General features: G+C 46.5%; 1 protein-coding gene across 6 annotated transcripts in view; it reads left to right on the plus strand.

Moving 5' to 3' along the window:
- Positions 1-25819, plus strand: part of Phf20 (PHD finger protein 20) — a 118654-nt gene that overhangs the window by 29179 nt on the left and 63656 nt on the right. For all 6 annotated transcript variants that reach the window (XM_051143633.1, XM_051143632.1, XM_051143634.1 and 3 more), the window contains exon 2: positions 10863-10977. In XM_051143633.1, the coding sequence (XP_050999590.1) occupies positions 10895-10977 (83 nt within the window). In that variant the 5' untranslated portion in view covers positions 10863-10894. The remainder of the gene's footprint in view (positions 1-10862; positions 10978-25819) is intronic.

Here is a 25819-nt window from a genome sequence, read left to right on the forward strand (position 1 = left end):
TTCATGGCTGGTTTCCAATGGGATCCAGTTCCAGGCCTTGATCAGGACCAACCTGAATGACTAGACTGTCTTGTGTCCCTGATCTGCCTGTCCATTCCTTACACAATGTCAGTTTATCTTCAGTGACAGATTTGATCTGGACTTGGCAATGCTCCCAGTTCTTACACTCCTGTGTGACCTCAGGCAAATCACTTATGCTCCCCAGTTGAGCAGTTGATTTCTTTGCTTTTTTGTGTTTTTGTTTTTTTTATTTTTTTGAGACAGGGTTTCTCTGTGTAGCCTTGGGTGGCCTGTACTCGCTTTGTAGACCAGGCTGGCCCTTGAACTCACAGAGATCCGCCTGCCTCTGCCTCCCAAGTGCTGGAATTAAAGGTGCGTGGTTTCCGCAGTTGATGATTTCAAGGTCCACCCCTCATGGAATCTGTGGGAACTGTTTAGAAACCCAGCTGCTCGAAGCAGAGCCCAGTGGCTGGCCTCATTTCCTTCACATGCTTCAGTGGGCAGGCTGCCAGTGCTTTCGTTGTCCCAAGTCATTTTTGCTGGCATTGTCTCCTTTCTAGCCAAACAGCCAGCTTGTCTTCACACCCAGTGTCAACATTCTTCTGACTTAATGTACTCTGTCAGCGGTGGGCTGTGTTTCATTCAGGACTACCTGACATTCTCAGAGAAGTCCGAGTTCTCCGTTCAGTGTTGGCTGCCTCTGTGCCACTAGGGGGAAGCTGCCTCTCAGGCTGTGTTTTGTATATGACCATATTTACTTGTAAATGCTTTAAAATAGCGCAGGGTTAGGTGTTTTCCCTCCGCACTCAGCCTTTTAGTTTATTTGTAGTATTTGTGTTTGTGTGTGAGATGTGGGCAGTTTCGGAAGCTAAGGTTCTTCTTGCTCAGTCACTTAGCGTCTCTGCCTCTCCCCCCTTTTTATTTTTTATTTTTTGTTTTGTTTTTTGAGACACGGTTTTCTCTGTGTAGCCTTGGCTGTCTTGGACTTGTTTTGTAGAGCAGGCTGTCTCTGCCTCCCCCAGTCCTAGGACTAGAGGCCGTTGCCACCGTGCTTGACTTTCTTAGCCTCTTTATATATCATTCATTTGTTTAGAGACAAAGTGTTACTATGTAGACCAAGACCAGGCTGGTCTCAGAGTCACAGCGATCTGCCTCATCATTACCTCTTACCTGATTCCCCTCCTCTGCCTGTTGTGGTTTTTTTTTTTTTTTAAGCCACTGTGTGGTCGCTGGGAATTGACTCAGGACCTCTAAAAGAGTAGACAGTGTTCATAACCACTGTCCCATTTCTCCAGCTTTTTTTTTTTTTTTTTTTAAGACAGACTCACTATTTAGCTCCAACTGCCCTGGAGTTTGCTATGTAAGACCAAACTGGGCTGGAACTTACCGAGAACTACCGGCCTCCACCTCCTGAGTACTGTGACTAACGGCTCCAGTTCCACATTTATTTGCTTGCTTGTTTGCTTGTTTGTTTATTTGTTTGTTTGTTTGTTTATTATTTTGAGACAAATTTCTCTGTGTGTAGCCTTGGCTGTCCTGGACTTGCTTTTTCCACTTTATTTTTTACTTTTCCATCTTACTTAATTAAAAAAACATTTTGTGTTGCCTTCATGTATGTCTCCTTCATGCATTCAGTGCTCTATGAGGTCAGAAGAGGGCATTGGGTACCCTGGAAGTTAATAGACAGTTGTGAGCTGTCATGTGGGTTGTAGGACTGGAACCTAGATCCTCTGGAAGAGCAGCGAGTGCTATTAACCACTAAGCCGGAGCTCTGCTCCCTCCATCTTACTTTTTGAGATAGGATCTCTCATTGAACTCAGATCTCCATTTTGGTTAGATTAGTAGATTAAGGGACCCCCTTGGACCCACCTGTCTCTCCTGGCTGTGCTGGGTTTGGGTTATAGGTGAGCATTGCCAAACTGGGCTTTTAAGCGGGTGCTGAGGTCTAAACCCAGATCTTTCTGTTTGTACAGCAGGCGTTTTATCCACCTAGCAATCTCCGCAGCCCCCCTTCTTTTTCTCCTCTTTGAGTCAGGATCTGGTTGAGTCAGTGTAGATCTGGTTGGCCTTGGACATGTGAGAATCCTATGTTTGCCTCCTGTATGCTGAGATTGAAGGCATGTACCATCATGTCCAGGTCCCTAACCTCCTCCCTGCCCCACTCTTCCCCCCTTTTTAATTAGCAGGGCAAGTACATGGCATTTAAAGGTGAATGGCAATTTGCAGGCAGATGAAGTGGAGTATGCTTAAAAGCTTAGAATTCCGGCACTTGGGAGGTGGAACACAGGTGTACCAAGAGTTCAAAGGTTCATCCTTGGCTGCGTAGTGAGGTCAGCCTAGGTTAGGGGAGACTGTCTCAAATAACACAAAAAGCAGGTTTTTTTTTTCTTCTTTTCCAAGATAGGGTTTCTCTGTGTAGCCTTAGCTGTCTTGGACTGCTTTGTAGACCAGGCTGGCCTCGAACTCATGACTTAAATACCAGCACTCCGGAGGAAGAGGCAGGGAGATCTACAAGTGAGTCTAGGACAGCCAGGACTACAAGAGTAACCCTGTCTTGGGGGGTAGGGGGGGGAGATTTTGGGTGAGTGAAATATCTTTTTAGTTCTTTTACTCTAAGATTTTTTTTCTTTTCTTTTTTTGTTTTTTGTTTGGTTTTTTGAGATAGAGTTTCTCTGTGTTGCCTTGGCTGTCCTGAATACCCTTTGTAGGCCAAGCTGGCCTCAAACTCATTGTAATCCTCCTGCCTTTGCCTCCCAAGTGCTGGAATTAAGTGTATGCGCCACCATGCCTGTTTTGTTTTGTTTTAAGATTTATTATGTATGCAGTGCTCTGTTTGCATGTACACCTGCAGGCTAGAAGAGGGCACCAAATGTCATTATAGATGGATTTTATTTTATTTTATTTTTATTTTTTATAGATGGATTTTAAAGTGCTTAAAACTTTGTGTCTGAACTTTGAAAACATACTAAGTGCAAAGCTGGGCATGGTGGCGCATGCCTTTAATCTCAGAGGGAGGCTGTGAGTTCAAGGTCTACAAATTGAGTCCAGGACAGCCACAGCCAGGGCTTTACAGAGAAACCCTGTCTGGGGAAAAGAAAGAAAGAAAGAAGGAAAGAAAGAAAGAAACAAACAAACCAAAATATACTAAGTGCAGATACCATTCAAAAACTATCCAGGAGGGACTGGAGAGATGGCTCAGCAGTTAAGAGCATTGGCTGCTTTTCCAGAGGTCTTGAGTTCAATTTCCAACACCCACATAGTGGCTCACAGCTATCTATAATGGGATCTGATGCCTCCCTCTTCTGGTCTGCAGGCATACACACAAATAGAGTATATATATATATACACACACTACATAAAAAAAATGTTAGAGCTGGGTTGTGGTGTTAGAAACCTTTAATCCCAGCACTCCAGAGGCAGAGGCAGGCAGATCTTTGAGTTCGAGGCCAGCCTGGGCTACAGAGTGAGTGAGTTCCAGGACCCTTATATGCTGGGCAGGTGCTCTCCCACAGAGCCAAGTGTCCTTCCCTCCGCCACACACTATAGGCTTCTTCTAGCCAACTCTGGCCTAGAGCTGGAACTTGAAGTGCATAGTCCTTTCTGAGTTTTCCACAAGTGTGTTACACAGAGAAGCCCTGTCTTGAAAAACCAAAGATGAAACAAACAAAAACCAAAACAAAAAACCCCAACATTTTAGTGATAGAGTACTTGCCTAGAATGAGAGCCTCCCAGGGTTTAAGCCCCTGGGATACATATAACACACACACACACACACACACACACACACACACACACCTCTCTCTTCTCCAAATTACGTCCCAAGAAGTGAGGGTGATGAGTCAGATCACGTGTCTCAGCAGCAGCTATGGAGACATTCTCAAGCAGCTCATTTAGGGGCTGGGCAGGTGGTGGCACAGGCCTTTAATCCAAGGCTTGGGGGCATCCATCTGCCGCTCTGTTCTTAGAGTGCAAGGGTTAGAGATGTGTGCCGCCATGTTCAGCTCCCCTCCTTTTTAAATTAAAATTTTATTTTATTTTATTATTTTTTGTTTCTGAGACAGAGTTTCTCCGTGTAGCCCTGGCTGTGCTCGAATTCACTCTGTAGACAACACTAACCTTAAACTCAGAGATTTGCCTCCCAAGTGTTCAGATTAAAGTCATGCATCACCACAGGGTGGCTTGATTTTTGGTTTATGTGTATGGCTGTTTTGCCTGCATGTCGCCCTGTGCACCACATTCATGCACTGCCTAGGCAGGCTAGAAGAGGTGTTGGATCTCCTGGACCTGGAGTTCTAGAAGGCTGTGAGTTGCCATGTGGGTGCTGGGACTTGAAACCAGGTCCTCCGGAAGAGCACTGGCTGCTATCTCTCCAGGTTTTTTCCTTATTTTATTTCTTTGAGATGGGTTTTGCTCTGTAGCTGTGTGCTGTGTAGTTGTCCTGCCTCAGCCTGAAAGTACTGGGATGACCGGTGTGTGCCTTTTAGTCTCTCAATTCTGATGGAGTTTAGAGAAAGGGAGGGTGCTTTCTGTCTGACTGTCCTGTTGGTTCTTGACTAACAGTGAGGTAACCTAATCAAGATCGAAACCTTGACTTGTAACATTAATAGCTTTGTTGGATCATTGCCTGGGTCTCCATTTGGCCCCTGGTTGTTTGGTCAAGTAATGGAACTAATGAGCTTTAAGAAATCTTGTAAAAAGTTTAAGAGTCTGGTATTAGTCACCGAGTGTAAATAGGATGGTTGTGGGAAAGGGATGTGGTGTTGAGTTTAGTGGTCTTTGGGGAAGTTTGCAGTGAGGCTTTTATTCCGTGAAGGAGCATGACCCTAAGAACCAGGCCAGCCCCAGGTGCTGTAGGTGAGGGCATCGCGATGTCTTCTTTCCTAGCACACGCCTGTGGTTCCCCCTTCCCTCTTTCTTTTTTTTAATTTTAATTTTATTTTTTTTCTTTTGGATTTTTGAAACAAGGTTTCTCTGTGTAGCCCTGGCTGTCCTGGAACTCTCTTTGTAGACCAGGCTGGCCTCAGAACTCACAGAGATCCGCCTGCCTCTGCCTCCCAGTGCTGGTACTAAAGGTGTGTGTCACCATACCTCGCTAAGCCTGTGATTTCTGAGGTTTCTTTCCCATGTGAAAAAGGTCTAGATCTTTACTCCCCACCATACCTTTAATACTGGCACTCAGGAGGCAGGAACAGCTCTGAGCTTGAGACCAATCTGGCCTTCTATCGAGTTCCAGGCCAGCCAGAGCTGTATAGTGAGACCTTGTCTCAAAAAGAATGGTGTGTGTGTGTTTGTGTGTGTGTGTGTTTCTATCTGTCTACAACTAGGTGGATTGACTTGCCTTTCTTGCTTCTATAGAAACACAGATACTGAGACACCTAGGTTGTGGAAGTGTGGGCACTTGACTCCTGCCACCCCTCCCAGGAGCTGGGGTTACAGACTTGTGCTGCCATGCCTGACCTTTCAGTTTCAAAAAGGACAACATAGCAGTCCCCCCCCCCCCATCAGTAGGATTGTAAGTAACCCAAAGACCAGTTTGGAGGGGTTTGATTTTTGTTTTTTTGAGACAGGATCTCAGTAGTCCAGGCTAGCCTCCGGTTTGCTGTGCAGCTGAGGATGGGTGACCTTGAGCTCCTAACCCTTCCTATACCTCCTGAGGGCTTGGCCATAGGCATGTCCTGCCAAGCTCTGCCAGGAGGCATTTTTAATTTTTATTTTAAGATTTTGAATTATTTCATTTATATTTGTGTATGTAGAAGGGCACTCCTGACACAGCTTAGGTGTGGAGGGTCAGATAGCATCCTTCCTTTTTGCCATGTGGGTCTCTGAACTGAACCTGGATTCTTAATCACTGAGTCATCTTTCTCGCCCCTAATCCTAATATTTTCAGATAGAGTATTGTCTGTAGCCTAGGCGTGCACCTTGCATTTGTGCTCCTGCTGCTTTAGCCTCCAGAATCGCGGGCTTTACAGTTGCCCACAACCACCCCTGCTCAAAGGCCTTAAAGCAGCCAATAAGTATGTATACACACATAGTCAGCAGTATCATACATGCCCATCCCCACACACACCTCCCCTCCTGGCTTCATCTCCTTTATTTATTTATTTACTTTTAAATATTTATTATTATTATTATTTTTATTTATTTATTTATTTATTTATTTATTTATTTATTTATTTTTGGTTTTTCGAGACAGGATTTCTCTGTGTAGCCTTGGCCATCCTGGACTCACTTTGTAGACCAGGCTGGCCTTGAACTCACAGGAATCCTCCTGCCTCTGCCTCCCGAGTGCTGGGATTAAAGGCGTGTGCCACCACGTCCGGCTAAATATTTATTTATTTTTATGTATACAGTGCTCTGCCTGCATGTATACCTACAGGCCAGAAGAGGGCATCAGATCACATTGTAGATGGCTGTGAGCCACCATGTGGTTGCTGGGAATTGGACTCAGATGTCTGGAAGAGCAGTCAATGCTCTTAACCTCTGAGCCATCTCTCCAGCCCCCATCCTTTTTTTTTTTTTTTTTTTAAATAACTCAAAACTAGTGCCACCCATATTTGCATGGATATGTGGCCATCCACCATAACATGGGCACGTCCTTAAAGAAAAGTAACTCTCCCTCTTCCATTAGCCATCAGCTTCCCACAGCCCGGCAGTCCCTGTCTGTGCTAGCGTTCTGGCTGGCTTGACCTTGTGCCTGGAAGTTTCCTGCAAATAAGCGCAGCTGCTGTGGCTTCCTGTGTGCAACAGCCATGCCATGTCCAGAGGACAGCAGTTCTCAGCAGCCCTCCCCAGCCTCTGGCTCTCATTCTTTCCACCTCTTCTTCCAGGATGTTCCTTTGCGGGCGGGAAGCTGCTAAAGATGAGCCGTGTAGGGCTGGACACTCCCTGCCATTGACTCTCAGCGCTTTGGTCAGTTCTGAGTCCCTGAATTAACTGATGCTCAAAAGAAGCGTGGTTGCAGGGTTGAGAGCTGCACGGATCTGCGGGTATAAACATCTAGGAGCTGGTTGATCATTTAGCAGAGCAATAAATAGCAGAGCCCCCAGGGCCTGTAGCTACCTCAGCCAGGGGCTTTTGACCTGGTTTCCAATATTATGAGGCCTTGTTTATAAAAAGCTATATAGTTGTAGTGGCTTGCTTCTTAAGATCTCAGCTTTTCTGCCTAGCCAGGAGCCATAGCTAAGTTCCTCCGTTACAGGGTGCTGCTCACTGCTGCCTGTTTCTCTGCATTGTTGGGAGTGAAATATTTGTCAAGGATTTGGAATGTGGCAAAATTTAACAGATGTTAGCTATTTCCTGGAATTACTTAGTAGCTAAGGACAATCAGGGATAAAAGTTAATATTTAAAGCATAAGAGTATTAGTTGTCTATTAAATAGTGTATTTTAAACATTCTATAAACACCAAAGGCTGTTTTTCCAGGGAAAAACTTAGTTTAGCTGTGTTTTCCTAAGACTTTCAGAGAGAGCACACAGGTAGCCAGGTTATGGTTGCTCATGCCCATTAGAGGCCGAGGCAGGAGCTAACCTGGGGTACAGAGTGAAACTTTATCTCAGTAATAGGAAATGCGGAGAAAAAGAAAAAAGAATCTACACAAAATCCACTCCAAGTTAGGTGGCTCACACCTGTAATCAGCCCCAGTATTTGGGAGGCCAGAGGCTGGTAAATTTCTGTGAGTTCAAGGACAGCCAGGACCACATAGGGAGCCCTGTCTGAAAAACAAACAACCCCCGCCCCTTGTAAAAACCAAGCCTCACTCCAGACTCTAGTCTGTACAGTCTCTAGACAGTGGGTGCTTGCTGGCTGCAGCCCCCAGGGATGATAAAAGAAGTAAAACATTTTCTCAGATCCCAAACACAAAATAATGGCCTGTCTTCAGGTGCTCTATTCCTTAGGTTCTGCCACCCTCTCTGTGTCCCCAAGGGGTATTAATAGTCTGTACATTTTTTTTAGCTTTTTGGAATTTTAGCACAATGAAGTCCTTTCATCCAATAGAGGATGCTACTGACCTTGTTTTTAGCTCCTCTTTCCTAGTGAAGAGACTGAGGTTACATAAAAACAAGTGTATTCATGTAAGGTCATGTAGATGCTGGGGTGCCCTTCCAGAGTTCCTCACCTTTGCTGGGCTTCAGCTGAAGCCAATACTGAGCCGTGCCTGCGCTTAGATGGCAGGGGAGGAGACAGAGCCGATACCCTGACGGGAAGCACTGATGCCTGTGGCTGGGACTAAGGCCGGGTGGAGGAAGCAGCTTTTCTGCAAAGGTCCTAGAGGCTGGAACAACACGCAGTCTGGGTTGTTTTGGCTAGGGACTGTGGGAGCAATAGCCTTGGCTGCTTAGTGTGAGCCGAGCTCTTGGAAGCACAAGGTGCAGTTACTCTATTAGAGGGGAGGAGCCTGAGGCTCAGGCATGACATGACATCCCAGTTTAGGCCGCCCTACCAGAATCTGGGCTCATAGCTGCTTCTCTCCTTTCTGGCCCCCATCTTCAGAGACCCATGTTTAGCTTGGCAGTGTAGGTTTTATTTGTTTGCTTGTTTATTTGTTTTGTTAAGACAGAGTCTCTGTGTCCTGTGGCTGTCCTGCAATTCCAGCTGTAGACACCAGGCTAGCCTTGAACTCAGAGATCCGCCCACTTCTCCCTCTAGAGTGCTGGGATTAAAGGCGTGCGCCACCACAGCCCAGCCAGCAGTGCAGTTGTTAAGTGGAGTCGATGACTTGAGTTTAGTTCCTTGTTCTCATGTAGCCCAGAGTGACCTGCAGACACTGTCCCGTACTCAAAACTGGCCTTGAACTGGATCTCCCGCCTCCAACCTCCCAAGTTCCCAAGGGATTATATGGGCATATGCCACCATGCCCTCCTGCTTGTGTGTGTTTTCATGGAGAGGCCAGAGGCTTACATGGGATGCCTTCCTTTCTCTCTCCATCATATTTTTATTATTTTTATGTTAATTTATTTTCCCAGAGAATAGGCTCGTAGAAGTCAGCTACTGAGGCAGCCTCAATGGGGTCAGGGAAGGGTGGGGCTGGAGGCTTGGTGTTCTGTGATTGAGTCAGTGGAGGGCTTGGGCTCAGGATGCGGCCCAGCTGGTAGAGGGCTTGCTCGAAACTTGTGTGCTGTGGCACTCTCTTGTGACCACAGCCCTCAGGAGGTAGAGGTCCAGGTCAGGGTCATTCTCAGCTACATGAGATCCCATCTCAAAAATTTAAAAAATTAGCTGGGTGGAGGCAGAGGCAGGTGGATCTCTGTGAGTTTGAGTTCCATGCCAGCCTGTTCTACAGAGCTAGTTCTAGGACAGCCAAGGCTATTAAACGAACAAACAAACAAAAAACCCATCTGGGGAAAATAAATAAATACATAAATAATCCAAACTGGTGGGGGCCTTACTTGTGTACCCCCTTGGCAATGGAGAAACCTTGAAGTAACCTTGAAGCCTGCAGAATGGTGGCCAGGAAATGAAGTAGTTTGGGACCTGTTATCTTGGCCACTAGAAAGGCTGAGGCAGGAAACTGGCTACAGAATAAGACTTTGTCTCATAGAAAGAGCTGGGTGTGGTGGTGCATGCCTTATCCCAGCACTTGGGAAATAGAGGCAAGTGGATCGCCCTGCTTTTATTTCTGTGTTTGTTTGTTTTGTTTTGTTTTTTTCGAGAGAGGGTTTCTCTGTGTTTCCTACCTGAGCAGAGTGTTTGTCTGAGATAGGATCATGCTATGTATCCCTAGCTAGCCTGAAACTGGACCAGGCAGTCCTCAAGTTTTCAACAATCCTCCAGCCTCAGTTGCTGGAATCAGACCTACAAAACCTATTGAGGGCTTCACCAGGAACTCACAGAAAGTAAAGCACCAGAGGATTAAGAGTTCCAAGAATAGCCAAAAATTACAAGGGACCAGGCTGGCCTCGAACTCACAGTGATCTATCTGCCTCTGCCTCCTGAGTGCTGGGCTTAAAGACGTGCACCACCAACGCCTAGCTTATTTCTGTGTTTTTTAAAGAAACCAAAATTACAAAGTTCTCATTACACATGGCTTTATTTCGTCCTGGGGATCTGACACAGGGCCTCGTTCATCCTAGGCAGGCACCCCAGCAACTGAGCTATGTCGGACGACTTTTGTCTACTCTTTGAAAAGTGAGGTCAGTTGCCATTGGTATGTCTTCTTTATTTTTTGGCTTTTCTTGCTTTGTTGTTCAGAGTTGCCGTCAACCCGAGGCTCAGGCATCCTTTTGCCCCAGCCTTCTAAGTAGCTGGCAATACAAGCCAAGCCACCATTCTTTCTAGCTCTTATTTTTATAGGAATTGGAGCTCTGTTTATTGGCTACATTTTAATCTGAAAGCTCTTTGAAGATAAGAACTGTGTGTCTCTTTGAGTCTTTTTTTTGCAGGAGGGGCTGGGGGAGGTTCTCTGTGTAGCTCTGGCTGTCTTGAACTCCCTCTGTAGGCCAGGCTGGCTTCGAACTCAGAGATCTGCCTGCCTCTGCCTTCCAAGTGCTGGGGTTAAAGGCATGCTCCTGGTTGTCTCTTTGAGTCTTGACTAAGTAATCTCTGAACAAATATTTGTTGAATGCCTCAGTGAGTGGTTGAACTTAATCATGAGAGCAGCTGGTTTTTGGCATTCTGAGGGATGTAGTTCATAGGTGAGCCCTGGTGAGTGTTGCTGAGAGAGTCCTTCACATTTTCAGAGATCACAGGAGTGCTGCTGGTAGGGACACCTGATAGGAGAGGTGGCACCAGACAGACAGGGAGCTGATAGGGTCATGGAGCTGGGTGTTTTGAATAATGCCTGCTTGTTTTTTTAATGTGTGGTGGTGATGCTATACCCTGGGCAGACTTTCCCAAGTTTCATAAATATTTAATTGGCTTTTTCAGGAGAATAAAAGCAGCCTCGTTGATGACTGAAAATGACAAAGCATCCACCTAACAGACGAGGAATCAGCTTTGAAGTGGGAGCCCAGTTGGAAGCTCGGGACCGTTTAAAAAACTGGTACTTTTATATATATATTTTTTTCTGCTAATTAAAGCACTTTAGGGAGGGAGTCTCACAAGCGCTGATAGAGTGGTGCTGCTGTGGTGTTTTCAGCTTATCTGGTCTCAGAAGATACAGGGATATTTAAGTTTAGAAGACAGAACTGCCTTTTCTCTTTGGTATGGGGATCCCTGGGTCACACTGTTTCTCCTTTTCCTGTTTGATGAGGGAATTATGGGAAAGCAGGGCAGAGGTCACATGGGAAAGAAAGCTCTTTCACTCTTGGCTGCCTGTCTGACAGAAGGGCTAGAAGCAAGCTCGGAGTGGAGATGAGGGACTGGAACAGCCTCACGTCGTCACAACGCTCGTGTTTTCTGGGTGTGAGGTAGGATGCCTGAGAGCTGCGATTCACAGGCTCTCTCTTCAGGGTGATCAGACTGAAGCTGAGGGGTCCCTCCATGTTTTGTGTGACATGGTAACGACGCTGACCTTGAATTGATAGACCGGCCTCCTAAGCGTTGGCGTTACAAGTCCTGGCCTCTCCAGCTGACTTGTGTTATTGCCTTTGGTCCTTGAGCTGTCAGATGCTTTGAACGTTCCTGGAAATGTGGTCACGGGTAATGTTGCCATTGGGATTAGTCTGAGAGTCATACTGAATAGTTGGAGAGCAGTCTTTTTTCTTTGTTTGTTTTTTCAAGACAGGGTTTCTCTGTGTAGCCTTGGCTGTCCTGGACTCGCTTGTAAATGAAGACCAGTCTTAAAACTAAACATAAGAGGCTGAAGAGATGGCTCAAAGATTAAGAGCACTGTTTGTTTTTCCAAAGGTCCTGAGTTCAATTCCCAGCAACCACATGGCAGCTTATAACCACCTATGAGGTCTGGTGCCCTCTTCTGGCCTGCAGGTATACATGCAGGCAGAATACTGTACAAATAATAAATAAAAAACTAACTATAACTAAGTGTGGTGGCACATACCTGTAATCTCAGCAGCCAGAGGATGAGGTAGGAAGTTTCTTGAGAGCTGGTGCATAGCCTGCATAGTGAGTTCCAGACCAGCATAGACAATAGAGTGAAATCCTGACCCCAGAAAACAAACTAACCAGCAGAGGTTCAGGTTCAGTTGGTGGGGTATTTGTCTAGCGTGCATGAAGCCCTGGGTTTGCATCCCAGCACTGGATAAATCAGAGTTTGCAGAAATAGAGGCAAGGGTATCAGAAGTTCAAGGTTAACCTATCTGCTGCCTAGTGAATTTGAGGCCAGCTGAGAATCCAGGAGACCTTGACTAAAAACAAGACGAAAAAGAAAACAGCTACAACAGTCATTGTAATTAAGGGCATCCTAGAACTTGGTTATTTCTAGGTGCCCCAAATGCAATTAGAGGTTTAAGAAAACAAACCTTTTGAGTTTTTCTAAGGAAGAGCTCAGCCTTGTGATACTTATCTTGGAATAGATTGACTGATTTCTGGGGTGTAGGGAAAACTGGGAAACGCTTGGGCAGACAGCTGGTCACGCTCTTAGGAGTAAAGACCTAGAGAGTGAGTTTGGTGATAGAATGCTGCCTGTCATGGGTGAGGCCCTGAGAGAGGCCCCTGCGCCTCAGAAATAAAGAAAAAGTAGTTTGCTTGTATTCCACTGGTCATGGACAGAATCGCTTATAGTGAACACCTTTTAGGTTGTTTGCTTCATCTGTAATTCTTATATTGGTTTCAGCTATTGTGTATTTGTGTGTGTGTGTGTGTGTGTATGCATGTATGTACATGTTTTCAAGTGCATTTGCGTGTATGGTGGTCATTTGCCTGTGTATGCATGTGGAAGGCAGCATAAAGTGGAACCCCCATCACTGGCCACCTTATTTGCTGAGAGAGTCATTCACTGCTGTTTTGGCTTGACTGGCTGGCCAGGGAGACCTGGCTCTTCCCTCCCCACGCAATGGGTACTGTGCCTAGCTTTTACAGGAATGCCAGAGCTTCAACTCAGGCCTTCATGTTTGCACAGCAAGCCCTTTCCCAGCCTTGTCGGCGGCTGCTTCTCCCCTCCCCCTGCTGGCCACCAAGGAGAAGTGGAGATTGAATCCAGGACCTTTGCATGTTAGACAACCACTCTTTCTACATTCCAGCCTGCATGTCTGTTTTAGCTTGTTTTTCTATTGCTGTAATAAACACCATGACCAAACACAGCTCAGGAAGGAACGGCTTACGTGTGTCTGGTTTATAGTTGATCCCCAAGGGAAGCCAAGCCAGGAACCTGGAATCAGGAACTGAATGAAGTGGGGACCGCGGAGGAGTGCTGCTTACTGGCTTGCTCCTGGAGGCTCACTCAGTTTATTCTTGTATGTACCCGGGACCACCCGGCCAGGGATGGCATGGCCAAAGTAGGCAAGGTGTTTCCACATTAATTGTTAATCAAGAAAATGCCCAGCCTGGCGTGGTGGGGCCCAGCACTTGGGAGGCAGAGGCAGGTAAGATCGATGTGAGTTCAAGGCCAGCCTGGTCTACAAAGTAAGTCCAGGACAGCCAAGATAACTGAGAAACCAAGGCTACATAGAGAAAATAAAAAAGAAAGAAAGAAAGAAAGAAAATGCCCTTTGAGATTTGCGCACAGGCCAGGCTGGTGGAGCGTGTCTTAATTGACGTTCCTCACCTGGGGCTGTGTCACAGGCCCCTGAGGCAGGCACAGAAACAAGTAGAGAGCTTTGTCCCACACCTTCCGTTCTCAGGATGAGACTTTACATCTCAAGTTTTAGATTTCCAGGGTTTGAACATGCTCTATCTAGCTAGTCTTATGCCCACTCCCCTGCAGGCGTGGCCTAGGAGCCCTACAGTAGAGCCGGGATCTGAGCCTCAATTGGTCTGACTCCAAATGCAAACTCTGCCTCCAAGTGGATTCCTCTGCCTGCAGTGTTTCTGGATATGCTGCTACTTGCACAGACAGAAAAACCGAGGGGGGGGGCGGGGGTGCATAAAAGAGTTAATCACACTTTTGATATTCTCTCTGTTTTTGTTTAGGAGGGAGGCAGAGAGGGTTTCTCTGTGTAGCTCTCACTGTCCTGGAACTTAATCTGTAGACCAGGCTGGCCTGGAACTCAGAGCTCCACCTGCCTCTACCTCCCAAGTCCTGGGAGTAAAGGCATGTGCCACATGGCTCGGCTGAATCATATTTCTCTGTATGTGACAGCAGAGCACATGGAGAACAGAAAGCAGCGGTATGGGCGGATGCTTCCTGTAATAGCATTCAGTGACGCTGGCTTGTGTTGTTTGGGCCTGATCTTTCTCGTCTCAGTGTGCTGTGTGCTAGGCCAATAGCAGTGAATGACAGCTAACATGCTTGCAGGTTTGCTCTGACAGTGTGAGGCCTGCTGTCCCCAGTGGCTTTACATTTAGTTCCCCTCAGAAATGCTCGTCTGCGCACTGGAGGGACACAGCTCAGTGGTAGAGCACATACCTAGACCATCCAGGCTCGATCTCAATCTCTAGCACTAAGATAAAGACTGAAATACAATAAAGGCCTATTAGAGCTGAGGCTCAGGGTCAAATGTCTATAAAGATACAAACTTTTACTGTTGAGTCGGAGACTCACTTAGCTCTGCCTGATCTCAGTGCTCTGGGGTCCTCACACAGATTTATTTCTAAATCACACAGGAGAGATTTGTTTTCAAGATTTAAGGCCCCAAAGAAGTAATACAGTTGGGATCTTTTACTTGTTTTTGTGGGGAGAACTGGCTTCAGCTTCACTGAGATCCTTCTACCTCTGTCTTCCAAGTGCTGGGATTAAAAGAATGCATTACCACATCCGGCCTGGAGTTTATAATAAAAGTGTACTTGCCATCCCAGTACTCAAGAAGCTACCCTGGCCTACATATGAGACCTTGTCTCAAACAAAAGGAAGCATGAGCAAACACAGAGTGCCTGCCCAACGTGCAGGAAGACAGGGTTCAGTGGCCTGCAGTGGAAAGAAAACAGCAACAGGAACCAAGCAGCATGTGGTGTGTTACTCCTGTGAGCCTAGCAGTGGGACGGGGGCAGGAGGATTGTCAAAGTTCAGCTCCAGCTTGGGTTACATAGTAATTTCTAGACCAGCTACCAAGGCCCTGTTTCTTTTCTTTTCTTTTTTTAAAATACTTTTTATTTAATTTTAATTTGTGTGCATTGGTGTGAGGGTGTCAGATCTTGGAGTTACAGACAGTTGTGAGCTGCCATGTGGGTGCTGAGAATTGAACCCGGGTCCTTTGGAAGAGCAGGCAGTACTCTTAACCGCTGAGCCATCTCTCCAGCCCAGGGCCCTGTTTCAAGAATCAAAACTCAGACCAAAAGCGGTTCTTATTCTGGAGCAATGGCTTCTGGGCATGCTCCTCTTTTGGAGGGCAATTCAGCCTGCCTTGCTCACTGCCAGGCTTGTGCAGATAAACTGGCTAAGCTGACAGGCTTCCATTTCCTAGTCGAGATGTTGCGTGGATGTGATAGAAAGTGCTTGCTCTGCGTGACGCTCCCGTCTCTTCCTGTCATCTGTCTGCAGTGCACCATCTGCCCCCAGCAGCAGGCTGCCCATTCATGCTCTCGCCGCGAGCACAGTGAAGTAGCTTCTCTTGCCTTCCCGATCTTCTGCCATATTCTCCCTACTATGTTTCTAGGCAGGTGCTCATAGTTTCTGTTTCATGTGCAAAGAATTAAAAGATCTGATTTTGCAATGTCCCTTACATTTGGTTTCTTTTTTTATGTGTGTGTGTGTGTATACACATGTGTAAGTGTGCATGCACATGGTATCACAGCATGTACATGGAGGTCAGAACAGGTTGCTGATGACCTTGTAGTCTGTTCTCTCCTTCTACCATGTTGGAGCCAGGGTCTTTCTTGTTTCTGACATTCTGTGTGCTCCAGGCTAGTTGGCAGTGGTGGTGCATGCCTTCATTCCCAGCACTTGGGAGCCAGAGGCAGACAGATTTCAGAGTTTGAGGCCAGCCTGGTCTACAGAGCAAGTTCCAGTACAGCTGTACAGCCAGGGCTACAGAAAGAAAGAAAGAAAGAAAGAAAGAAAGAAAGAAAGAAAGAAAGAAAGGAAAAGAAAAGAAAGAGAGGACAGACAGGGTCTTGCTATGTGGCCAAGGTTGATTTCCAATTAAAATTCCAGTCCTCTTATCCCTCATCCTGCAGTTACAGATGTGTGCGTTGTCATGCCTGCCTTCTCTTCGCCTTTATTTATAATTTTGTTTTGAGTGTGTGAGTGCATATGCATGTTAAGTGCAGGTGCCTGAGGAGGCCAGAAGCATTGCACTCCCAAGCTGGAGTTGCGTGTAGACGCTGCTCAGCGTGGGTGTTGGTAGCCAAAGCCCAGCTCCCTGTGAGAGCACTATGTGCTCCTTACTGCTGAGCCAACTTCCCTTCTCCCCCACCTTCTTTTTTAATTTTAAAAAAAGGTGAACTGATGTTTCTCTCTGCTCATTGCTTACATTTGAAGCAGTTTTCAGTGGCATCCTTCCCTTGAGTCTACGCCATAGTCCTTAGCCAGCGCTTCCCAGGCTTCCCATATGGCTCAGCCTTTCCCAGGCTTGCCCATCCTTCTGGTTTCTTCTTGTCATCGACCCTAATTAGGTTATTTGGTGCTCAGCACAAAGGGCCTCCCCATGCTTACATAATGTAAGCTCATCACAGTGAACAAGTGAACAAGACAGACTGGGCGCATGTCCAAGGCATGGCCGCTTTGTGGATTCACATATCCAGTAGCCATGTCTCCTCTTGAGCCCCGGTGCTGGCTTAGGAAAGAAGCTGACTCTTGAACGCAGCTAAAACTGTATTTATTTCTGTAACTCGGCAATGGCAAGCTTCTCTTCTTCCTTTTTCCTTCCTTTTCCATTTTGTCTTTTCAAGACATGGTTTCTCTGTATAACCTTGGCCGTTCTGGAACTCACTCTATAGACCAGGCAGGCCTTGAACTCACAGAGACCCACTTGCCTCTGCCTCCTGAATTAAAGGTTTGTGCCACTGATACCTGACTTCTCTTCATTTCTTATACTGTTTCATTTATTTATTATTTTAAAGTAATTTTTCTTGGGCTGGAGAGATGGCTCAGAAGTTAAGAGCACTCACTGCTCTTCCAGAGGTCCTGAGTTCAATTCCCAGCAACCACATGGTGGTTCACGACCATCTATAATGTGATCTGATGCTCTCTTCTGACTTGCAGATGTACATGCAGGCAGAACACTGTATGCACAATAAATAAATCTAAAAAAATAATCTAAAAAATAAAGTAAATAAATCTAAAATTCCTTTCTAGGAATTATGTGTATGTTTGTGTATTTATGTTTGCTTGGGCTTGTGTGTGTTATGAGAGCAGTGTGAACATAGATTTATTATGGGAAGTGAGGAGGATCTCCCAACAGTGGAAGGGGCTCCACGGAAGGAATATCGTCCTTTCTGAGTTTTCCACAAACGTGCATCAGATGGTATCACACTGGGTGCTGTGGAATGAAATCGGGTCGCACAGATCCCTGAGGCAGTTCAGAGATAGAGCGAGTACTTGGTGCTGCTGGCCTTGGTGGGCAAGTGTTGTTAGCCTACGCTCTTGCGGTCCCTGTGTTTGCCAGTTGTTTACACATGCCCGGTGATTTACTCAGTGCCAAGCCTGATTCTGAAAGCTTTGCATGTAGTACTTCACAGTACTCTGAGTTAGCTGCTTTTGTTTTTGAGACAGGGTTTCTCTGTGTAGCCTTTACTGTCCTCAAACTCACAGCGATCCACTTGCCTCTGCCTCTGGGGTGCTGGGATTAAAGGCGTGCACCACCACACTCGGCTGTGTTAGCTACTTTTATTATGCCCATTTTATGCAGGAGGCCACAGGCCAATGCAGGTGACTAAGCTGTATAAAGTTAGAGTTAGAAAGTGGTCAGCTTCTTACTTGTCTGTGTTGAGCATCATGTGGCCCAGACTGGCTGTGGACTTACCGTGTAGCAGAGGGTGCCTCCTGATCTCCCACGCGCTGGACTGTAGGGCTGAGCCACCATGCCCAGACTGGCTGTGGACTTACCGTGTAGCAGAGGGTGCCTCCTGATCTCCCACGCGCTGGGCTGTAGGGCTGAGCCACCATGCCCAGACTGGCTGTGGACTTACCGTGTAGCAGAGGGTGCCTCCTGATCTCCCACGTGCTGGACTGTAGGGCTGAGCCACCATGCCCAGACTGGCTGTGGACTTACCGTGTAGCAGAGGGTGCCTCCTGATCTCCCACGCGCTGGACTGTAGGGCTGAGCCACCATGCCCAGACTGGCTGTGGACTTACCGTGTAGCAGAGGGTGCCTCCTGATCTCCCACGCGCTGGACTGTAGGGCTGAGCCACCATGCCCAGCTTGAATTTGGGATTTGAATATACGTGGTCTCAGCTGGCCACAGTGGTGCACATTTATAATTCAATCCTAGTACTCAAGTGGCTGACACAGGAGGATTGTTGGAAGTTGGGAGCCAGCTGTACTACAGAGTAAGACCTTACCTCAAAAAGTAAAGAGGCAGGAGCTCTAGCTCACTGAGGATTGGAGATGGGAAACAGTAATAACAGTAAAGGGCAGACTGGCTTCTGAAGTATGCTAGCGATGTGGCTATTTTTATTATTATTTAAAAGTGTGCTGAGTGCAGTGCTCTAGGAGGATGTTGGATCTCCTGGAACTGGAGTTACAGGTGGTTTGGAAGCCACTTGATGTGGGCGCTGGGACCCACACTCTAGTGTTCTGCAAAAGGGGGAGTGCACTTTACACTGAGCCATCTCTCCAGCCCTAGGTAAGCCTGGTACTTCCTTGTAGCCCAAACTCACAGTAATCCTCCTGTCTTTCTGAGTGCTGGGTTTGATATGTATTACTCATTATATGTACATCTGACTCGTTTGTGTGTGTGTTTTGGTCCTCTGGGTTGAACCCAGGGCATTGAGTATGCTAGACTGGGCTCTGTCACTGAACCATGCTCCAGCTCCTGGGGTATGGCTTTGATCCCATGCTGAATCTGGTACCTGGAATAGGGAGCAAAGTTCCTGCAATTAGTTCTATTGTGAGGAGATCTCATTCTCTGTACAAGGTTCCTATGAAAACTCCTGGGGAAAAACAGTTAATTTCATGCTGAGATTGGTGGCAATTAGGACAGGTGGTCTTTAGAGGACGACATTCCAGTAGAGGGAGCAGACCACAGAAGACAGCCACGATGGTCTTTACCTGGGACTGTCTGGTGCTTTGTTCATGGTAAATTAGCATTTACCAGTGGAAGCCCACAGAGATGAAGTGCCATGGTTACCACGTCTGTGTGCCTCCTCCCTGATGATACTTATCTTGGGCATCTGTAGGTTCTCTACTAAAAGTTTTCCTAGTTCCTTCACATTTTGTAAAGAACTTTACTTCCTTTGGCCCACAATTAAAGAGTGGAAAGTTTTGGTCCATCCATGCATCCATCTATCCATCCAAGTGCTTTTTCCTGTGTGTGCGCGCATGTAACTGTGATCCACATGTGGAGGTCAGAAGCCAGTTTTCCAGGCAATTCTTTCCTTACTCTTTTTTTTTTTTTTTTTTTTTGGTTTTGTTTTGTTTTTGAAACAGGGTTTCTTTGTGTAGCCCTGGCTGACCTAGACTTGCTTTGTAGACCAGGCTGGCCTCGAACTCACAGTGATCCACCTACCTCTGCTTCCCAAATGCTGGGACTTAAGACATGCCCTACCACGCCGGGTTCCCTTCCCTTCCTCTTTTATTTCAGTTCCAGGAGTTAAACTCAGGTCATCAGGCTTTAGGGCAAGTACTTTCAACATCTGAACCATCTTTTCTTTTTCTTTCTTTCTTTCTTTTTTTTTTTTTTTTTTTTTGAGAACTCACTCTGTAGACCAGGCTGGCCTAGAACTCACAGAGATCCACCTGCCTCTGCCTCATGAGTGCTGGGATTAAAGTCGTGCGCCACCGCAGCCGGCTTTTTCTGAACCATCTTTTCTGTCCTGGTTCACTTCTTTGAGAGATGAGTACTTACAGAAATATTTGCTTGTTTGCTTGATTGATTGAGGGTCTCACTCAGTGCCAGGTTTGCCTTGAACTCTTGTCTCCCTGCTTCAACCTCCCAGGTGCTGGGCTTATAGGTGTGTGTCACTGTGCTCAGCCTCCCAGGTGCTGGGCTTATAGGTGTGTGTCACTGTGCTCAGCCTCCAAGTGCTGGGCTTATAGGTGTGGGTCACTGTGCTCAGCCTCCTTATATTTAGTTCTATCAGTATGGACTGAGGTTTTGATTGTACACTTAGTGTTGTAGTCCAGCATTACCGTGTTTTCTTGTTCACATTGTTTCCTGGCAGCTTTCAGTTGGCTTCTGTGCCCCTTTGACATGCATCACTTTTTGTGTATGTATGTGTTGGTGTGTTTAAGAGTTGCTTATTTCTGGCCCTGAAGGCCATCACAGGCTCATCTTGTATATTTTCTGCTCTAGTCTCAGAATCATCCATTTCTCTGAGTCAGAAACGAAGATCTGAGGTCTTTTGGTTGTTGTTTTGAGGCAAGCTTTGACTGTGTAGCCCCAGCTGGCCTGGGACTAGTTATGTAGATCAGGCTGGCCTTGAACTCAGAGAGATTGACAAACTTTTGCCGTCCCAGAGCTGGGATTACAGATCCGTGCTGCTCTACGTGGCTTCTTTGTGAACTCAAGTCACTATTTGCATGACAAGCAGTTTATTGATTGAGTCTTCTCCTAGCCTGACAAAATGTTTTTGGTATGAAGTTTCATATCATTTTTCAGATGGAAGGCGTTAAACAAAGGGGATGCATATACATCCTCTTTGTTTTATTGTTGTTGTCTTATTGTTGTTAATTTAAGTCAGGCTCTTCCTCTGTAGCCCGTGCTTATCTTGAACTCACTTTACTCCTTCTGTCTCAGCCTCTTAAGTATTGACATTGCAATTGTGACCCACCACATTCTGATCAAATAGACTTCTTATATTTTATTTTGCTTTTCCTCTCTCTCTCTGTCTTTTGACAGCCTCCTGTCCTGTAGGCTAGCCTTGAATAGGCTGGGTAGCAAAGGATGGCCTTAAATTCTTGATCCTTCTGTTTTCACCTGCCAATGTTAGAGTTACAGGCATGTGCCTTTTGTGCATGTGTGGAGATCAGAGGAAAACTTGCAGGAAGCATTCTTTCCTTCTAATGTCTGGGCATGTGAGAACTGAACTCAGGTCATCAAGCTTGGCAGCAGCTCTCCACCCCACCCCCGTACCCCCCTACCCCCTACCGTGCCAGCCAATCTTTTTTTTTTTTCTTCGAGACAGGGTTTCTCTGTGTAGCCTTGGCCATCCTGGACTCATTTTGTAGTCCAGGCTGGCCCCAAACTCACAGTGATCCACCTGCCTCTGCCTCCCGAGTGCTGGGATTAAAGGTGTGCGCCACCACGCCCGTCTGGTCAGGCAATCTTGCTGGTCCATACTTGGCCCTTTTTATGTTATTTTAAAAGTCTTCACTGAGCTAGGTGTCCACCTGTAGTAACAGTGCTTAGGGAGGCTGAGGAGAGAGGTTAGGATTTCTAGAGTCACTTGGGCTCTGCATGACAAAACTGTCAGAGTGGGGTGGGGTTATTTAGAAAGGACCTTATTGAGGAACACACACATCCTAAGCTAAGGCTTGATGACCTCTTCCTTACACACCCCCCTGCACCATCCCACCCAGCCAAGCTCAAGATGATACTGGACCCATCAGAAGACTGCTTGTCCCCTCACTGAGTTGCGTGGCTCCTCCCCAGAAGGAAGCCTTGTTTGCAGCCTTGCATTTCAAGTGGGTCCTGGCAGCACCAACAGCTTATTAAGTGTTTCTCTGCCTATGTTCAGAATCCTGATTGCGGGGGATTAGGGACATGGAAGTCTAACATAACCAGGGCTGGAAGGCAGTTATGACAGAGGAGGGAAAGGGGCCAGGAAGTTGAAGTCTTTTCCTTTTCCCTTTTTCATTATTTTATTATTATTATTATTGTTGTTGTTGTTGTTTTTGGAGACAGGATCTCTCTGTTAGCCTTGGCTGTCCTAGACTCATTTTGTAGACCAGGCCAGCCTTGAACTCACAGCGATCCACCTACCTCTGCCTCCCAAGTGCTGGGATTAAAAGTGTGCGTCACCACACCTGGCTCGTATTTTTTTTTAAGGCTTATTCATTTTATTTGTTGTTTATGAGTGCTTTGCCTGCATGTATGTATGTGCACTACATGTGTGCCTGGTGCCTCAGAGGTCAGAAGAGGGTGGAGTCTCTAGAACAGGAGTTCTGGGTGCTGGTAGTCAAGTCCTCTGCAGAGCTGCTGAGCCGTGAGACTGAAGGATAGGATGGTTTCCAGGAGAGTGAGAGCTGGAGGTGGCAGAAAGACAGCAGCAGAAGTATTTTAGAATACTTCAAGCACTTGAAAACACTGTGTATTATTAAGAGGAGAGAGAGAGAGAGAGAGAGAGAGAGAGAGAGAGAGAGAGAGAAAGAGGGAGAGGGAGGGAGAGAGAGAACGTAACGTGAATGCTAAGCAGAAATGGTGGGAGAGGGGGCTGGAAGGGGAGGTTTAAGCAGAAAAAAGATATTGGATCTCTGGCAGGAGCAGGAAACTGATACTGTCTGTTCAGACTCAGTGATTACTGAGGCCTGCTTAGCTGAAGCCCTGCAGGGAGGGGCTCAGGGCTTGCTTACTATCCTGAGCATGGCTGGTGAGTGGACTGGGACAGAGAGGAAAGATACATTCAAGACGAAGATGCTTCCTGAGTGGAACCGATCAGATGGTGATTAGTGGAGGTGCAAAGGAGTAAGGAAGGCTGGCCCCCAAAACCAGTAGAATTTCCCTAAAGTTTAGTAGCTGGCTCTTTCTTTTTGCTAAATATATCTTTCATCCCCATCCTCTCCAGCAAAGGTTGCTGATGGCTTGGAGTGTTGATTTTATGCATACAAGTCTCTGGCTTCTGCTGTGTGCTCTGAGCCAGGAACAGAGGCCCACTCTGACTCCTGAAGCACGAGTTGCTGTATGTTTGCGAAAAGACTATTTATATAAGGAACAGTCTGGAAGCAGCCTCAATCCAGGGCCAAAAATAAAGGCAAATCCTGGGCTAGCCACTAGACAGACTACTAGATAGCTGTGAGAGAGGCGCTCTATGGATATGGCACTCCTGGATAGCTAAAAGGACAGACTATCTATGGATGTGTCACTACTAGGGTTTATATGTGTGAGCTCAGAGCGGAGCAGAGGTCCCTTCCAATGTTTGGAGTTACAGGAGTGAGATGCTGACCTTGGTTATACCTCTTGTTAGTCACTGAGGGTTTTTTGTTTGTTTGTTTGTTCGTTTTGTTTTGGTTTTTTGAGACAGGGTTTCTCTATGTAGCCTTGACTGTCCTAGACTTGCTTTGTAGACCAGGCTGGCCTCGAACTCACAGCGATCCGCCTGCCTCTGCCTCCCAAGTGCTGGGATTAAAGGTGTGCGCCACCACACCTGGCTCACTCAGTTATTTTTTTCCTCACATGTAAAATGAATGTAGTGATGGTAATGGCTCCTTAGTCCTTGGGGGACTGTGGTAAAGCTCTATGGGATTCTTTATTGCAGGGTCCTTTATAAATCATGTAGCAAGCCATGCACAGAGTCCCTTGGTTGTCCTGGGACTCAATCTATAGATGAGGCTGGCCTTGAATTATACCTCTCAAGTTCTTGGACTAAAGGAATTCACCAGCACACCCAGATGTGTTGTTGTTGTTATATTTTAAAAATTAGTTTGTGTGTTTGTAGAGGACAACTGGCAGGTGTCATTTTCCTCCTTCCACCACGATGGTTGCAGGGATGGAGCTCAGGTGTCAACACCGACCTGCTAAGTCAGAGTCATCTTGATGGCCCTTATTTCTTTGTTTTTCAGATAGCATCGCACTTGCTCTGAGAAATCTAGGCTAGCCTCAAAATCTGCGAAATCTTTTTGTCTCAGTCTCACTAGTGCTAGCATCATAAACATGAACCACCACACTCAGTTTACACATGAGTTATTAATAGTCCATAAAGTTCCTGTTTACTCCAGTTGGAGTGGGTCCTGATATTTGTGGGGTTTTTTTGTCTTGGCAGGACTGAGGATGGTGCCCAAGGTGTTGCAGGTGCTAACACATGCCCGCTGGCCTACACCCCTAGCCCTGGGGCGAGCATTCCTCTTTTAGGTTCTTTCCTTTACTCTCCACCTTGCTGTTTTGCATGCATCTGTGGTTGGGGAATGGCTGGGGGTCAGGGAGTAGGTGGCACTGGATCCCTGCCCACGCTTGCCAGTTGTTTTAATATGAGCAGGAGGCTTACGGTCGGTAGTATGGCTACTCTGAAGGGCAAGCCTGGGCAACTAGTCATCCTTTCTAGGGCTTGGGGGCCCATGGTATGAACAAGTCAACATTGTATCCCTGAATTAGACCTGGCTGCTTGTACTCTTGGGACATGCCTGTAGAGTCAGCCTTTCCCAGTACTCCACAGGAGATTTGGGTCTCTTCAGCCTGGTCCTTTCCTGAATGAGCCTACATATGTTGGTTTATTCAGTCGCTTTCAGAAGTGTTTCTCCAACTGGAAAACCCCAGGTCTGGAGCCTCTAACGTACAGGCTCCACTTGTAGAAAACCACCAGAATCCTGCAAATGCTACTTTGTTAGTTCTTAATTACATTGTAACAAGTTTTTTTTAGAGTTTAGTGGTTTGAGGTTTGAAACAAGGTTAACCATTTATTATCCTCCAAGTTTCTGTGGGCCGGAATTCAAGAGCAGCCTACATGGGAGGTTCGAGCTGTTCTGGTTCAGGCTTGCAGGTTAAAGTGGTTTGTTCATGTAGGTGACACTTGGGTGTGAGTTCCTGAGGGAACACCTTGATTCTCCGCCATATAGACCTTTCCCTAGGAATACTCTTTTTCACAGTGTAGCACCTAGTTGTGCTCCCTCCTCTTGTGATGGGAACCCAAGAGCATATAAGCAAAAGCTGCAGTATTGTGTATACTGCAACACGCATAACTTGCTGGGTGTGGTGCCCTATGCCTGTAGTCTCAGTGTTCAATGGAGAGAGGCAGGAGGCTAGCCTCATCAGTTCTAGGCCAGCTGGGCCTACACAAGACCCCCTCCTGAATCCCGCCCCCCCCAAAGTGATTATTTTCCTTCCAATATTTAGATTTTAGGGGTTAACACGGGTTATCAGGTTTGGCAGCAAATGCCTTTACTGACCAAGCCATTTCACCAGCCCAGGGTTACTATTTTAACCATGTAGTTATATAATATTAACTTATTTTATGGTGAAAAATATGTTTAGATTAGGCAATATAAGACACCTAGCTGGTGAGATAGAAATTATGTCAGCTATAAATCAACATACAACAAACCATGGAGAACCTTTTATTTATTTTGTATGTATGGCTGTTTTGCCTGCATATATGTTTGTGCATCATGTCATGTGTGTACCTGGGGCCCACAAAGGCCATCAGATCCCCTGGAACTGGTGTTACAGGATGTGAGCTGCCAAGTGGGTGCTGAGAATTGAACCTGGGTCCTCTGAGAAGCATCATTCAGTGCACTTAACTGCTGAGCATCCAGCCAGCACCAACAGGGACTTTCGTATGACCCAGCTTTGGAAGTCTTGCAGTGTTCCTTCTGCCCTGTACAAGCAGAGGCTAATCAGAGCCACCATGTGAAGGCACGTGTGTGGACCTTTTTCTTTTTTTAAGATTTGTTTGTTTGTTGTTGTTTTGTTTTTGTTTTTAGAGACAGAGTCTCTCTGTGTAGCCTTGGCTGTCCTGGACTGACTTTGAAGACTAGGCTGGCCTCAAACTCACAGCGATCCACCTGCCTCTGTCTCCCAAGTGCTGGGATTAAGGGTGTGGGTTACAACACCCAGCTTGTGTGGACCTTTTTCAAAGG

The sequence above is a fragment of the Acomys russatus genome, chromosome 4 (genome assembly GCF_903995435.1).
Source record: "Acomys russatus chromosome 4, mAcoRus1.1, whole genome shotgun sequence".
Lineage (NCBI taxonomy): Eukaryota > Metazoa > Chordata > Mammalia > Rodentia > Muridae > Acomys > Acomys russatus.